Raw genomic sequence first — 15211 nt, 5'->3', positions numbered from 1 at the left:
GTGATTCGTACTTAAATCAACAAGTGTCGTCTAAGACAAATGTCACGTGAATCAGAAAAAAAAAAACAAGGAGATTATAGGAAAAATGAGAGACAATTGTCTAAGATAGAGCTTTGAAGGCATATTCTAGAAAAATATATTATGTGTATATTAGAGTTAGAGGAATAATGAATGAAAAGAAAGAAAATGAAAATGAAAAAAATAAGAAAAAAATAAAAAAAATAATATAATTTGAAAATAAATATATGATTAAAAGTTTAAATATAAATATATCTTTTTCTTAATAAATATTAACTATAAATTAATAAAGATAAATAAAATTTAAAGCAATAATAAATATTAGCGTAGTAATATTTGAAGAAATTAATTTAAATATTAAAGTTAAGATATTTTATGAAGTTTTACGGTATTAGAATGACTAATTTTTAATAAAGATTAGTTATAAAATATTAGGACATACCCAAAGCCATCTCTGTATCCTTGTATGATAACAAGATTATCACCGGATTGTACGATTTCAAGATCAATTGCTTGCTTGATAGCCCAATTGATTCTAAAGTTTACACTTTCTTGCCATTCTTCTATAGTTTGATATTTTGGTGCAAGATATAATAATGGATATACACCACGATATAAGTTGGAAAATCGAGCAACTGATTCGCTACGTGTAACCATTATAATTGGAACTCTTGGACGATATTTTGAACAAAGACGAGCAGTTAATCCACTATTATGAAATTAACTTAAATTTTAAAAATAGGAATAAGCAACGATGAAGATAAGAGAATGATTGCTTTTGCATTATTTCTATACTGAGCTTCGACTGCTGCACAACATATAGCTTCAGTGACAGATACATCCTTAGGAATTAATTGACGAAGTTCATTAAAAAAAGTTTCATAACGTATAACTGACTCAGCTATAAGGATAGAATCACGCATCATTGTAACTGACTCAATAGGATATAATCCTTTAGCAGTTTCGCCTATATTTTCATTACAATTGAATAGATTAAAATTTATTAAATTATATACCACTTAACATGCAACAATCGGCCCCATCTAATATAGCAGTGCAAATATCAGTAATTTCTGCTCGTGTAGGACGAGGATTTTTAATCATATGCTCAAGCATTTGTGTTGCACTTTATACAAATTAATTTTTCGTTGATAATATATTTGTTTATATTACCAAATAGAAGGCTTTCCGGCAATACTACACTTAGAAATCATCATTTTCTTTTTATTTTTTAGAAATATACCATTATGTAGGAAATTTACCTGAGCAATAAAAACTTGCGTTTGAGGAATTTCAATACCTAAATCACCTCTTGCGACCATAATACCATCTGCTTCTTCCAAAATACCATCAAAATTATCAATACCCTGCTTGTTTTCTATTTTTGCGATTATTTTTATCTTATTAGCAGCTTCCCCAAGCACTTGTCTAATAGTAATTATATCATTTTTGCTTCTAATAAAACTGGCAAATATTATATCCACTTCATTTTCGACGCCAAATCGAAGATCCATAACATCTTTTTCACTTAAAGTAGGCAAATCTACATCCGTCCCAGGAAGATTTACACCTTTATGACTAGAAATTATGCCTTCATTAAGACATACTACTTTAAGTGTTTGTGAGTTAACCACTTCAAGTACACAAAGAGACAATGTTCCATCATCTATATATATAATACTGCCCTCCCTTACCACGCAACATATTCTACTATAATCAACATATAAAATCTGATCATTACACTTCTCGGCATATTGTGGATTAGTTGAAACAATTAATTGGTGTCCCATAGTAACATGATACTATATATAACTTCAGTAGCAATTACAAATAAAAACCTCAAACACACTTCCTTCCCATCAATTGTACTTCCCGTACGAATTTCCGGTCCTTTCTGTATTTAACTTTTTCAGTTTATTTATTTTATATCTATATAAAAAACCCACCGTATCTAACGCTATAGCTAAAGGACGGCCTGGAAGTACCTTTACTGCTTCACGTGCATTTTTTAACACACTTGAATGATACTTTTTCACTATTTAATATCTCGATTAAACATTTTATTATCAAATATACCTCATATGAACCATGGCTAAAATTCATACGTATAATAGTAACTCCTGCACAACGAAGCTTATTTATCATCTCCACCGAGTTTGTGCTCGGTCCTTTATATTATTAAGCTTCACCATTTAACCTAAATAATATACCAATTGTTGAAATAATCCCACTCAAACAGGAATTACGTAATTTTATTGAATTAATATCTAAAGAAGATGCCGTATTGCCTTATTAGAAAAATATTTCATCATTCAAATAGATACTTATCATTCTAATGTACTTCTGGCCTCTTTACTCATATTTTAAAGAATAAGATTTCTGAAACTTATATATTCAAAATAATCTCTAAAAATGGTCAATTAAACTCGGAAAAAATGCCTAAATATCATACTTTTATCAATAAGGATGCTAATATTAGGTCTATACAATGATTTTAAAGGCCCCTATTTGTCTATTATCTTTTTAAAGGATTTTAAAGATTTTATGTAGTTTCTTATTTTATTAGGTTAAGTCAAATTTTAACAGTAAAAAGAAGTTAAAAATGTTATTAAAATAATAAAAATATTAGATTTTTAATATAAATAAACAATCACTTAATTATCATTACAGTGTTTTATATAAGATTTTTGGTAAAAATTAGATTAATTTTTAAAGAAATAACTTAAATATTTTCAGATTTTACATGTCATTTAAAAGTCAAGATTTAGTGTTTTAAGAGAAATTGAAAAGTATTTGGAATTATAAAGCTTATAAATTATTTTATATTGAGTGTTTTTTATATTATATTATTTTTTAATATTTGAAAAATTGGGTTAAAATTAGTTAAAATAATACACAACAAAAACTTATATTTCTTTGTGAAATCACAGGATCTTTCTATATAAATATCCTTTTTTAGGGAATGGAGTTTTTTCCATTAAATATATTAGAATCTCTGAGAAACAGGGTACTTCAGGTGAATTTAAAGAAATAAAAAATATAGATTTTTATTTTTTAGTTACTTCACTCTTTTACACATTTTTTAAACATAATTGATCACTCGGATGCTTTACCTTCATGGTTAGTAATATATTAAAAATATTATATTTCTGTTTTATATATATTCTAATTTTGTCTAATGATATTATAGGAAAGTTCTTATTTCAAATTTCAATACTCTTTTGTCTCATGTAGACTCAATTTCATTTTTGCTACAAGAGTCTGATATATTAAAAGAAACTAAAGTTTTTCCATCATCTAACTTTCCAGTACGTCAACAAGAGGGATTATTAACAACCCTTTTGCGTAAAAAGGTTGCACCGGAAACTGAAGAATGGGAAGCTGAAGGTCGTCTTTTAGGGACCAATGCAGAAGAAAGTACATCTTTTTATGAATGGGCAAAATATATAGTTATGCAGGAAAAAGAAAAGAGAAATTGGAAGGGATATTATACTCGTGAACAAGAATTAGAAATAAGTCAAAACAAAACGTTTAATCAAGAAGATACACTTGAAGAAATAAGAAAAAAGAGAAAACTCGAAGAAACAGAAACAAAGGCTAAAATGAATGATGTATTATTATTCATGAGGACAGGAAAATTAGAAGCAAAATCTTGAAATAGATTTTTATACAAAAATTTTAAATTTTAATTTTGAGAAGCTTTAGCATTAGGCTAATATAAAAGAATGATAAGCAATTATCATTTTCAAGGAAAAAAATATCTATTGCGAAATATACATTATTATTTTGATATTATATTATCAAAAAATTGTTTTTTTTTTAAAAAAAGACATATATGATACTTAAGATTTTAAAAAAATGAATTAAATATTATATTTAATTCAAGCATTTGTGGTTTATATCTTATACACATTTCAACCCTAGCTTTAAACCTTAACCTAAACATAGCTTACAAAGATTAATATTCGATCTTTGTATTTTTATATATAAACCCATTTAAAGGATATTAATACTTGTAGCACTTGATATCATCCTTTATACTTTGTATTTTAGAAGAGCATTAGTTTATATACTCAAACAAAATATGTATGAAAAAGATGTAAAGTCAAATACATCATCTGACTTACATCCAAGCATACATAATAAATCAAAAGAATCATCATCTTGTTTGCGGCCGCCTTCTATAAAAGTTCAGTCATCTTATAAAACTCATATTGCACCAGGATATTCGACATTAGGTATGTTTTTTTCTCTATTTTCATGTTCGCAAATATTCCAAATATATTAGATTGGGAGCAGTTGAAACGTTCATCCAATTTTCCCCGTGTAAATATATATGTTTTGATATCTTTTAACCTTTTAATAATATATTAGAGGATTACGGCACCTTATTTATCTATTACACAAGCGGAACTTAAAAAACATTGTCATTTAAATGATGCTTGGATAGTATTAAATGGTAAAGTTTATGATATAACACCTTATATACCTTTTCACCCAGGAGGAAATGAAATTATGAAAGGTGCAGGTAAAGATGGGACAAAGTTATTAAGTTTGAATGACAAGTTATCTTAATGTTTAATTAAGTGTATTTCTAGTGTCAATTCATCCTTGGGTAAATTATGAATATCTTCTTGATGCATGTTGGATTGGTTTGTTCACATATAAATGAGAAATTAAAAAAGTTTTATAAAAAAAATTCTCAATGATATTTGAATTTAGAATCCAGTTAACATGATATTAAATCTATATTAATCAGCCATTTTGATAAAAATTGATAAATTATTTATTATTATTTAATGGATTTGCATATTTTTTATATTTAATTGGAGTTATATTTTACAAAATATTTCTTTTAATTTATAAATAATGTTATTAAAGTGTCATTCTAGATTGGTTATTTTTAGTATTTTAGGGGAGATATTTATTTGAAGTATTATTTAAATCCTTTTACCATATATTGTGGCTTTTTTGGTAATGGTTATATTATTATTTAGCATAAAATAATCAAAGATTGTTATTATAAAATTATTGACTGGCATTGTTACTTTAAAGGAATTTTTAATAAATATTTAGCTTAAATTTTCAAAATATAACAATATTTTTAATATAAATATATTTTTTCTTGTCAACAAATAATTCTATTAACAATGGAGACAACTTAATTATAAAATTCAGTCATTATATCTACTAATTGGTTTATTATTTATGATATGTCTTTTTTTTCAATATAGATATTTAATATGTATAAGTTCATTCTAAAAACATTTAAATAATCAGATATACTCTGAAAAAATCTTTTAATTGAATATATAAATAAAAACTAATGGTTATATATGTAGATATCGCAGAAATATTCTATCTAAAAAAATAAGATTTCAGATGCATTAACTATATAATATAATTTAGAATATCTTTGAAAAAAATAATCCTTTATTAATTAATTATTCTTAACATTTAAAACAATATTGAATCTTAACAAATTGATAACAATTCACCAAAAAATATAAAGTAAATTATTTATAATACATAATTTTAACACATTTAAAAATAATTCTTTTAAACATAAATTAATAAAAACATTGAAAAAATATAGTTTTTTTAAATATCAATAATTTTACAATTCATTTACAATTTATTTTTTCCTTTAATGAAGAATTTTAATCATTATTTTAAATCAATTAAATGATTTAAATAATCTTATTAAATATCATCTATAATCATAAATATTAAAAGTATTATTTTTATCTATCCTAATCAATTCATTATATAGAGAAGCTTTTTCTAATTTGTAAAAATAATAAAAATCTAACAAATTTATTAATGTTTCAAAGAAAATTATCAACCAATAAAAATAATAAGCTACTAAATATTTAAGAAAAAATACAATGTTTATTTTTAATTTTTTTAAAAATAAAATGCATACATAATAGTCAAGATAAATAATTCATAAAAACAATTATTTTATAATATCTATGAATTTAAATCTTCAAAATAAATATTTAATCAATTTATATAAATTATAAAGAAAAATATACATCATGTTATTCTTAATAATAATCTAAGAAACTTCATTATTTATAAACCTTCAAAAATCTTTAAGACATTTTTAAGTAACTTCTTTTTCAAGTCCTAAAATGAAATCCCATTCATAAGAAGTTACACTCTGTACACTCAATCGAGGTCGTCTTAAAAGCATCATATTTTTAAGAGCACCTTCTTTATATTTCTTTAATTCATGTAAAGAAATAAATCTAGAAAGATGTCTTATATATTTCACATCAACCATATACCATTTAGGTTTTTCCTTAATCGATTTCATATCGTAATATGGATGATTTTTATCCCAAGCAGTATCTATTAATCGTTAAACATAAAAAAAGGAACTTCTCATATTATTACAATCAGGATAACCTTCTTTGTGTATCTTTTAATCTTCAGAACCAATATATTTCATTTTCAATCTTACCTGCATAATACCTATATAGGTAAAATATCTTTTAATTTATAATATATATACAAACCTGCTATACCCGGATTTTTACAATTGCTGTGATAAAAAAATGCAAGATCTCCAACTTTCATCCGTTCTCTCATTATCATACTAGCTTCTGAGTTTCGAACACCATCCCAAGGCGAAATCTCTTCAACACTTTTTAAAAAAAATGAAAAATAATACATAATTCTTTCTACCTACTTTTTTAAAATCATCAATTGAAAATTTTACTGCTCAATCATTAGTTTTTATTCATTTTTTATATTTTAAAAAACCATCCTGGCCTTTAACAAGACGTGACTCCGGTTCTGCCTTCATTAACCAGAATTGTTTCTCATTAGATATACTATTAAGACTAGAGGATTGAGAGTTTTTAATACGAGTCTTTTTACGTGCAGGTTCAGTTTCCATAAGCTTTCTTTTCAGAACTATACCAAGTTTTAAAAAATTATAAAGTAATAAATATAAGACAATTAAATAGAAGAAGAGGTTATAAGCAACTTCCTGGGAAATATTCCAGTTATATTTGAGCGGATATTCATAGAAAGTAAAAAGTCGCTAATTTTAAGAACCGATTTCCGGCCAAAAAATAATGTATAACCAGTTTTTCTTTTTTTTCTTCATACTATTATGGGCACCATTTATCAGCGGAAAACAGGCATGGAATATTGATTCTATTGAAGTTGAAATATCATCAAATTTACCTGGAATTTCAACTCGAAAGTCAGATTTTTTCTATGTGAAGAAATAAATTAATTAATATTCTAATTTAGATATGTTATACCAGATGAATCAGCTCAATCATGGTCACTTGGGAATTCTGATACATTATCATTAAGTTTTAATGTCAAACGGGGATCTCATTTAGCTCAACCACATCAAAGTATGCTATTAATCGGACATCCAGAAAAAGAAATGGAAAGTGTACTAGTTGTTCCTGTAGATTCTAATGGAAAGGCCCGTTTGGTCCTGGTAGAAGATTTTGGTCGATTTTTTCTTATAAAAAAGCTAATTTTTTTATTTAAAAGAATCATAATAGAATTCCTCTTTCATTATTGTTTTCAGAAACGCCCTTATCATTAACGCTTGTTATCGGCTCTTTTGGTGATACAATACCCTTATTATATGAATTAGGAAAACTTGAAATTGTTGATATTAGTAATGAACATGAAATGCCTACACCTCCCATACGATACGGTCCACTCTCTGAAATTTCTCACACTTTTTCTCCTAAAGAAAAAGAATACTCAAAAGTCCTGTCATTAATATTTTCTGGTGCAATTTCAATTGCTTTTATTAAGCTTTTTAAAATGGTATTTCATTAAACAAACACTTTTTTAATAATTAATCAAAATATATAGTTAAAAAATACATCTTTTGAAACATCTTCGTTTTTTTTTGTTTTAAGGGAGAGTTCTTTCTCTTGTTTTTTATTTTTTCTTTTACTTTTATCTATTGAATTTTTATTTTATCTACATTGGACTTCTATTCGACTTTTACACACATTAGCCGGGATTTTGATCATATCACCTCTTCTTTTCCTTTCTGGAAGAAAAACTTTATCTGAAATACAAAGAAGAAGGACTTAAATCAGAAAAAATAATTTAATAAACTAAAAATGCTTCTTTTCTATAAAACGAAAGATATTTTTAAAACAAAAATAATCAAACACTTTTAACAGAATATTTTTAACATCTTATCCTTATTTATTTACAAAATATTGGTTTCTAAATAAAATTAGTACATATATTTTTTAAAAACTATATTTATAATATTAATATATTTTTTAAATAAAATATATTAATATTATAATAAAAATAACCATAAAAATATAAAAATATACATAATACATACTAATCTATTATTATTAAATATTTATATTTTTTTATTTTTTTAAAGCACATCTCTATAAATACCTATCGTCCTTTTTATTATATTAAAATTTATCTGCTAACCAATGCCTTCTCTTCATTATCTTTGTTCTCACCTTCAAAATGCTTCCCGAGCATATTTAGCACAGACATCTTTGCCTGCAACAAAACTTAATCTTGATATATGTTTAGGATTATATACACATGGATTATTAGGATCAGTACGTCGAGGGTCTTATTGTGGGCCTGACACAGTTTATACTCCAACCACCTTCGATAATATATCAACACGCCGTATATGGGTGGATTTAAAGTATCAGATGATGGTGCCAGTTTTGAAACAAATTAAGGTTATAAGCAAACCAGGGCGTCGACAATGGATGTCAGCGTCTAATTTGGCACTTTTGACTAGGCAAAGAGTCAATTTTATACCGGCTTTGGAGATGGGAGAATGTTTATTTATTCAAACACGGAAAGGGGTAATGGAAATTAGAGAGGCAATTGGGCTTAATTTGAGTGGAGAACTTTTATGTCGGGTGTCTTAACGCATATAACGCATGTAATACACATATGATCCATATAACATGTATATAGGTATTATATAGTATGTATATATAGTGCATACATTGGGTATGCTGTGGGTATATAGCAGACATATATGCGCATATACGATGCATATATACCTTAAATAAAATGTAATTAGAAAATAATTGTAATATAAACATGATTTTTAATTTTAAATATATAAACTATCATATACAGAATGATATACTTTACAAGCACAATAATGACCGATATCGCTGCACCAGGGTATATAATACAACATAAATGTTTCGTAACTGCGTAGAATAATGAAAAATTAAAAATATTGCCTCTTCATCTATTTCTTGGACAGCTACCCATCTTTCTTCTCCACCTCCCTTACCAATGACTTTGGCTCTTGTTCTAGCATACTTAGATATTGAGGCTCTAATTATTGTACAAGTACTTTGAGCCTGTGATAGTTCTGATAAAACATCTATTAAATTATTTACTACTTAGTAATAATCAAGATCAATAAATAAACCTTCTAAAGATGAAATCTCATTGGACGATATTCTATATATATTAATATTTTTATATATTAAAGGTTGAATATTACTTCGGAAATTGTAAATTGACTAAAACACGTACACGATCGCATTCTTGGAGTAATTGAAAACATTCATTTTTAATTCGAGACTGACCATCACGAATTATTATTGGAATATATAAAAGATTGTTAGAGGATTTATCAGGTATATCGGAAAGAAAATCATTATTATTAGGAACACTTCGCTTTCTAGGTCGGGGGGAACTTTGAGTATTTTTTTTGAGTATTTGGTCTTGCAATTCATTAAGAAAATTGGTTAAAGTTTCAATACGTAAAGGCCAGGTTTCATTAAGTTGATGTCGAATTTGAAGGATAAGAGTTTGTCTTAAGTGTTGCATGATTTAAAATTGTTAACGAGAGGGCAAAACGAGAAAAAGAGCGATATATTCTTTTTGTGGACTTTAAAATTTAATTAGAAATGATGGTTTTAGAAAAATATCAAAAAATTATACAGGGAAAAGTTCGAGATATTTATGAATTAGATGTGGATCGACTTTTATTTATTACAAGTGATAGAATTAGTGCGTATGATGTAGTTTTAAAGAGTGTATGTCTCTTTGAAGTGGATAAATAATCTTAATAAATTAGGAAATACCGGAGAAAGGCAAAATATTAACGGCATTGTCATTATTTTGGTTCAAAAAACTTGGACATATTTGTAAAAATCATTTAATTGATGTCAATTTACCAATAGAACTTGAAAAAGTACGAAAAAATATTGAAGGAAGATTTATGATTGTAAGAAAATATCAAGTACTTCCAATAGAAGCAATTGTTCGCGGTTATTTAACAGGTAAGTCTTTTTTTTTATATTGTAAAGACTAATGAGATTAATGAAAAAATCAGGATCGGCATGGAAAGAATATGTAAAGCAAGGAACAGTCCATGGAATCCCTTTACGTTCAGGCTTTAAAAAAGGACAAGCATTAGATATGCCATTATTTACACCTAGCAAAAAAGCAAAGCCGGGAGAACAGGGTAATTTGTTTTTTAAATATAATATTTCATATTAAACCATATTAGATGAAAATATTAATCCTAAAGAAGGTATTTGAAAAAACAGAATGCTTAAAAGTTAATAAAGATAGCATCAAATGAAATTGGAGAAAAGTATGCGGAAGAAATGGAACGGCTTTCTTTGTTACTTTATAAAGAGGTAAAACTTTATAACAATATAACTCAATCCTATTTATATCTATAGGCGCATATATATGCCATGGAAAGAGGAATTATTATTGCAGATACAAAGTTTGAATTTGGTGTAGACACAAATGGTCATCTTGTATTAGTAGATGAGGTGTTAACACCCGATTCATCCAGATTTTGGATTTGCAATTCGGTCGATGGCGAGCCATATAGTCTAGACAAACAATACATACGGAACTGGCTTGAAGCAGAAAACAAAGCTGGACAAAAAGATGTAATACTTCCCGAATCGGTGATCTATCAAACAAGACAAAGATATATAGAAGTTTATGAAAAATTAACAGGAAACACATGGACTAAATAGATATAAAAACATATAGAACAATTTAGAACTCAGATAAGCTAATTTATAAAAAAAATGCCAAAGAAATGAAAAAAATATCAAAATTATGCTAGTTCTATTTTACAATACTATTGTGTAATTCTATTTCACATCTTGATATTTCAGGAAAATCAGATGTAGAATAAACTTCATTAGTTGCCTAACACTGTTATATATCATATGGCCTTAGATACTGTACTTACTTGCATCCAACGGAAATAAAGCTCAAATGGGCCTGGATGTCGATCCAATAATGAAATACCTACTGCTTGAATTCGATATACTTCAGAAAAATGATACGAAGATAATTGAACACCTTTTCTATTGAAACAAAAATTATTGAATGGTATCTTGAAAAATTCAACATAATACAATAATAAATAGAAAACATACAGTAATAATTTCCCATTTTCCAGGACTTTTAAAAGTAAAAGACGCTCGGTAGAGATCTGGTCCAAGGAAAGACGTTGTTTCTAGATCAATAGAATATGTTCTTGAATCACCTGCAGCACATAACGAAAAATATCGATAACGACTTAGGTCCCAACTAGGTCTAAGAAAATCTCTTTTTTTTATACGGAATGTGGCATACATAGGCCCATCAGGATTTAATACAATCTCTCCGTGAAATCGACCACAACATATTTTTTCATCAAATATTAGCTGAGCACTACTATTTCCGCCGCAATCTTTATCAGATCCCAATGCTATTTGTTCAACTACATTCAATTGATTCAACTTTATTAGAACAAGTGGGCGATTCATAAAGGGAAAATTTTCAAAAACTGGAAAAATTGTTATTATATATATATAGTGTCATCATTACCTTTGTCATATCCTTTTTTAAAAATTTCAAAGTTTTTTTTCAAAAAACGCATCTTTGAATTTACGATAACAAAGTTCAATACACTTTTTATTAATGATAACACCTACTTTCTCTGTCGAACAAGATACGGATTTCATTTATATCAATATTCACGCAGTTTTTATTCGTGTAAATATACATCTAATTATTTGATCTATGCTAACATAAGATATTATTTATTTAGACACAAAATGTAGAAATATATGTAGAAGAAAACGTATTTATTTTTTCGGCTACTCCATACTATCTTCGGTTCATATTGAATAATTTAATTTTAATTATATTCTTTATTAATCCATGTATAGGCTTCACTTACCAGGAAATGTTGTAGAAGATAAGTTTAGTAAAATGTCATACGATATTTCATCAGAAACTGTTAAAATAAAGTTATCCAAAGAAACATCTGGGATGGTATTTCATGATTTGGATTTGATATCAACACTTCTTTCAAGATCTAAAACATCTTGTGATAAAAAAACAACAGCGCCAATTATTGAGATAATAAATGAAAAGAATACACAAGAAAATATTCAAAATAATTCTAAAATGACTTTAGAAAATGGTTTAGTGAGTTCTATAGATTATTGCACAAAAGATACTATTCAAGACGATAGTACAAATAGCCTTTATACGGAAGGTTTGTAATTTACAACAATTATTATTTTTATAATAGACATATATAGGTCTTATTTTTGACTGGGAACTTCCTCAAAAAGCTCCTGAGCAAGTATGTTATACCAATGAATACTTTTACTAATAATACATCTAGAATCTACATTTATATGCATCTTATGGATTTAATGGACAATATAGTAATTATATTAAATCTCCGTCAGATTCAGGAAATGATATTAACGAAATTAATGACCCGGAGCATAGTACTTCTACATCTCGTTCTGAAGAACGTATTTTAAAAGAAGATCTTAAATTCAATGATGAACATTACATGGCAGATTATATAGAGGATGATGAGATTCAAAAATGTTTAAAATGGAAATCTCAAGAATATATAATTCTTCGTTCTTTACAGAAAAATACATCTTTGGAAGAAAAAAAAAAAAAATTGGATACAATCATTCTTACAAAAGAAGAACAGCTTGAAATTTTAAAACTGCCTCGTAAAGAATGTATAATTTTTTTCAGTCATTTTTTCGCATACTAATTGTTTAAGACATCATTGATAATCTTAAATCTACTTATTTGTGTATACTTTCACTTTTATTTTCTTATGCATATGATGCTCGAACAACTCAGGGAGAACCTACTTCTGAATCACCCTGGACTATAGGGAAACTTTCACCTATTCTATCATGTTTAGACATGTCTTTTTCTACAATAAGACAAATTGTTATTGCATGTACTCGTAGAGCTTTAGCATACCCATTATATAGGCATTGGGGGCTTATTCAAAAATGTTGGGAAGATGTATATTGTAGTTTGAAACTAGGAAAACGTTGGATTCTTAAAATTTTTTTACAAATAAGAAGAATATTTGAACAGGGTGATACTTATTATTTATATAATAAACTTTTTTTGGATGATTATTCCGTATGGATTCAAACAGCAAGGTTAGGATTATTGATCTCATGTATTATTAATACTCATCAGTAGTGATTCTGTTATTTGGAGTTTAGCACATGAACTTCATCATTTAGAAATTAAAAAAGATGAAATTAATTGGAAACTTGAAGAATTAGAAACAACCGCAAATAATATATATATAGAACAGAAAAAATCGGAAACTAACTAAATATGATATTAATATAATTATTAGAGTTAATAGACACTATAATTAATATTTTTAATTATTTTTTTCCACAGGGGGTTCTTGGTTAAGCGTATTTCCATTATACCAAACATTTTTATCTCTATTTCTGTTATCGGAAGTCGATATCTGTTGATCATTTAAAGAATGCACTTTTTTATTCTGTTCCATTTTTTTAATTGTTTTATTTTTATTAATAACTGCAGATATCCAGCCAAAAATTGAGTAGATGTTGCTTTTGAAATAACCAAAGGCCCCGAATAGTTTAGAAAAATAACCTTTATCCAAATTAACATATGCCGATATAGCATTCTTTATAGGCTTTTGCAAATTAACTATTTATTCACTAAAATTAAAATAAGAAACCTTTAAAACAAGTGTTGCGCTAGGATACAAGTTTAAAACTTCCAATGTTTTTACTTCTTCTGAAATACTAAACAATCTTTTCGGATACACCTGAATTAAGTCATAAGGTATCTTATTATCTGTCCGATTCTAATATTGTAAATATACAAGAAAAATATTCCGTCCGAAAACCTCATCAATCCATTGCCGAACGTCTTGCAATGTATTATTGATCGTAAAATGTTTAGCTTGAATAGATGATCCATTTAAAAGTCGTATATTTAAAAGACATATATTTTTAGCACTTTGTTGAAAACTAGTATCCTCTGTAAATATAGAAACCTCATTCGAACGCGCTGAGATCCTATATTGTTCTTTTACTTTTCTTTCTTCTTTATCAGCATTAATTCGAGCTAAAATACACATTCGTTCCTCTAAATCTTTTTTTTTCATTTTTTTCAACTCCTCAACATACTTTTTTCTCTTTCCTCCATCTTTTGAATTCATCTTTGCAGATTTTATAGATGAAATACCATCCTTTTCCTGAATATTTAATAAACTAAATTTTATTAATTCTTTTACTTATAAATCCAGTTATTATACTTTCTACAAGCACCCTCATATTCTATAGATCTTCAGAAAGCAAAGAAAATATATATTTTTCTTACCTGAAATATTTGACATAGATTTTTCCCTACTCAAACTTTGAATACCTTCAATAAGATTTTCTGCCGTTGCATTCCCATAAAATGACTTTTTAACTAATCCATCCCTTAATAAAGCTTAATATAATAGTTTATTCTTATAATAAATATCTACTTAATCAGAAAAATAGACGGAACACTATTTACAACAACTGAAGATATTATCATCATTTTTTTCCTAGAAAAAAAGCTATACCCATCTGTTTAAAAGACATGGCTTCAATTGTTCCATTAAATAATCTTAGGGAAACCGTTTTTTCTTTTATTTCCTTGCAAACCTGTGGAGTTAAAAGGTTATCAATCCATTTTTCATCATCTCCTTTATATATATCATAAAAAGGTCATTTAAAACCGGGAAAAAAAGGACGTACCTTGAATATAGACAAGAAAGATCAGTCTCTTATCCAAACAGAGGCGTATAGACTCTTCTATAGATTTCTGGCTCCAAATATCATTTTTCATGACGTCTGACGGACTGAGTACGGGT

General features: G+C 26.9%; 11 protein-coding genes across 11 annotated transcripts; 6 read left to right on the top strand and 5 right to left on the bottom strand.

Annotated features, from left to right (window-relative positions):
- Nucleotides 1–381: 381 nt before the first annotated feature.
- PNEG_02302 (pyruvate kinase) lies at nucleotides 382–2378 on the bottom strand (the record flags this gene model as incomplete). The annotated part of the gene is made up of 11 exons (XM_007876106.1): nucleotides 382–418; nucleotides 461–727; nucleotides 772–985; nucleotides 1035–1144; nucleotides 1192–1238; nucleotides 1281–1820; nucleotides 1868–1912; nucleotides 1965–2045; nucleotides 2095–2186; nucleotides 2229–2306; nucleotides 2360–2378. The coding sequence occupies 11 exons, from the start codon at nucleotides 2376–2378 to the stop codon at nucleotides 382–384; spliced, it is 1530 nt and encodes a 509-aa protein (XP_007874297.1).
- Nucleotides 2379–2980: 602 nt separating this feature from the next.
- Nucleotides 2981–3674, top strand: PNEG_02301 (hypothetical protein; the record flags this gene model as incomplete). The annotated part of the gene is made up of 3 exons (XM_007876105.1): nucleotides 2981–3034; nucleotides 3077–3138; nucleotides 3209–3674. 3 exons carry the CDS (start codon nucleotides 2981–2983, stop codon nucleotides 3672–3674), a joined length of 582 nt encoding a protein of 193 aa, XP_007874296.1.
- Nucleotides 3675–4063: 389 nt separating this feature from the next.
- Nucleotides 4064–4690, top strand: PNEG_02300 (hypothetical protein; the record flags this gene model as incomplete). Its single annotated transcript, XM_007876104.1, has 3 exons — nucleotides 4064–4344; nucleotides 4393–4570; nucleotides 4617–4690. The coding sequence occupies exons 1-3, from the start codon at nucleotides 4279–4281 to the stop codon at nucleotides 4688–4690; spliced, it is 318 nt and encodes a 105-aa protein (XP_007874295.1). The 5' UTR covers nucleotides 4064–4278.
- Nucleotides 4691–6127: 1437 nt separating this feature from the next.
- On the bottom strand, nucleotides 6128–7031 carry PNEG_02299 (hypothetical protein; the record flags this gene model as incomplete). Its single annotated transcript, XM_007876103.1, has 6 exons — nucleotides 6790–7031; nucleotides 6712–6744; nucleotides 6543–6662; nucleotides 6488–6498; nucleotides 6421–6445; nucleotides 6128–6375 (listed from the first exon to the last, which is right to left on the bottom strand). Exons 1-6 carry the CDS (start codon nucleotides 6923–6925, stop codon nucleotides 6128–6130), a joined length of 573 nt encoding a protein of 190 aa, XP_007874294.1. The 5' UTR covers nucleotides 6926–7031.
- Nucleotides 7032–7106: 75 nt separating this feature from the next.
- PNEG_02298 (hypothetical protein) lies at nucleotides 7107–8103 on the top strand (the record flags this gene model as incomplete). Its single annotated transcript, XM_007876102.1, has 4 exons — nucleotides 7107–7237; nucleotides 7288–7486; nucleotides 7543–7827; nucleotides 7876–8103. 4 exons carry the CDS (start codon nucleotides 7107–7109, stop codon nucleotides 8101–8103), a joined length of 843 nt encoding a protein of 280 aa, XP_007874293.1.
- Nucleotides 8104–8471: 368 nt separating this feature from the next.
- Nucleotides 8472–8944, top strand: PNEG_02297 (hypothetical protein; the record flags this gene model as incomplete). The annotated part of the gene is made up of 1 exon (XM_007876101.1): nucleotides 8472–8944. The coding sequence occupies one exon, from the start codon at nucleotides 8472–8474 to the stop codon at nucleotides 8928–8930; it is 459 nt and encodes a 152-aa protein (XP_007874292.1). The 3' UTR covers nucleotides 8931–8944.
- A 214-nt stretch (nucleotides 8945–9158) lies between these two features.
- On the bottom strand, nucleotides 9159–9855 carry PNEG_02296 (hypothetical protein; the record flags this gene model as incomplete). Its single annotated transcript, XM_007876100.1, has 3 exons — nucleotides 9159–9403; nucleotides 9452–9483; nucleotides 9527–9855. The coding sequence occupies 3 exons, from the start codon at nucleotides 9853–9855 to the stop codon at nucleotides 9159–9161; spliced, it is 606 nt and encodes a 201-aa protein (XP_007874291.1).
- An 80-nt stretch (nucleotides 9856–9935) lies between these two features.
- PNEG_02295 (phosphoribosylaminoimidazolesuccinocarboxamide synthase) lies at nucleotides 9936–11890 on the top strand (the record flags this gene model as incomplete). The annotated part of the gene is made up of 6 exons (XM_007876099.1): nucleotides 9936–10064; nucleotides 10106–10310; nucleotides 10364–10495; nucleotides 10541–10564; nucleotides 10606–10673; nucleotides 10719–11890. The coding sequence occupies 6 exons, from the start codon at nucleotides 9936–9938 to the stop codon at nucleotides 11025–11027; spliced, it is 867 nt and encodes a 288-aa protein (XP_007874290.1). The 3' UTR covers nucleotides 11028–11890.
- On the bottom strand, nucleotides 11122–11923 carry PNEG_02294 (hypothetical protein; the record flags this gene model as incomplete). The annotated part of the gene is made up of 4 exons (XM_007876098.1): nucleotides 11122–11205; nucleotides 11249–11395; nucleotides 11439–11830; nucleotides 11872–11923. The coding sequence occupies 4 exons, from the start codon at nucleotides 11921–11923 to the stop codon at nucleotides 11122–11124; spliced, it is 675 nt and encodes a 224-aa protein (XP_007874289.1).
- A 41-nt stretch (nucleotides 11924–11964) lies between these two features.
- Nucleotides 11965–13660, top strand: PNEG_02293 (hypothetical protein; the record flags this gene model as incomplete). The annotated part of the gene is made up of 7 exons (XM_007876096.1): nucleotides 11965–12039; nucleotides 12095–12162; nucleotides 12216–12547; nucleotides 12594–12637; nucleotides 12680–13037; nucleotides 13082–13478; nucleotides 13522–13660. 7 exons carry the CDS (start codon nucleotides 11965–11967, stop codon nucleotides 13658–13660), a joined length of 1413 nt encoding a protein of 470 aa, XP_007874287.1.
- A 51-nt stretch (nucleotides 13661–13711) lies between these two features.
- On the bottom strand, nucleotides 13712–15197 carry PNEG_02292 (hypothetical protein; the record flags this gene model as incomplete). The annotated part of the gene is made up of 8 exons (XM_007876095.1): nucleotides 15096–15197; nucleotides 14921–15043; nucleotides 14840–14876; nucleotides 14689–14792; nucleotides 14624–14645; nucleotides 14213–14579; nucleotides 14042–14170; nucleotides 13712–13996 (listed from the first exon to the last, which is right to left on the bottom strand). Exons 1-8 carry the CDS (start codon nucleotides 15184–15186, stop codon nucleotides 13712–13714), a joined length of 1158 nt encoding a protein of 385 aa, XP_007874286.1. The 5' UTR covers nucleotides 15187–15197.
- Nucleotides 15198–15211: the final 14 nt, after the last annotated feature.

This window comes from Pneumocystis murina (genome assembly GCF_000349005.2).
Source record: "Pneumocystis murina B123 chromosome Unknown supercont1.13, whole genome shotgun sequence".
Lineage (NCBI taxonomy): Eukaryota > Fungi > Ascomycota > Pneumocystomycetes > Pneumocystales > Pneumocystaceae > Pneumocystis > Pneumocystis murina.
This window is presented reverse-complemented; position numbering and strand designations above follow the sequence as displayed.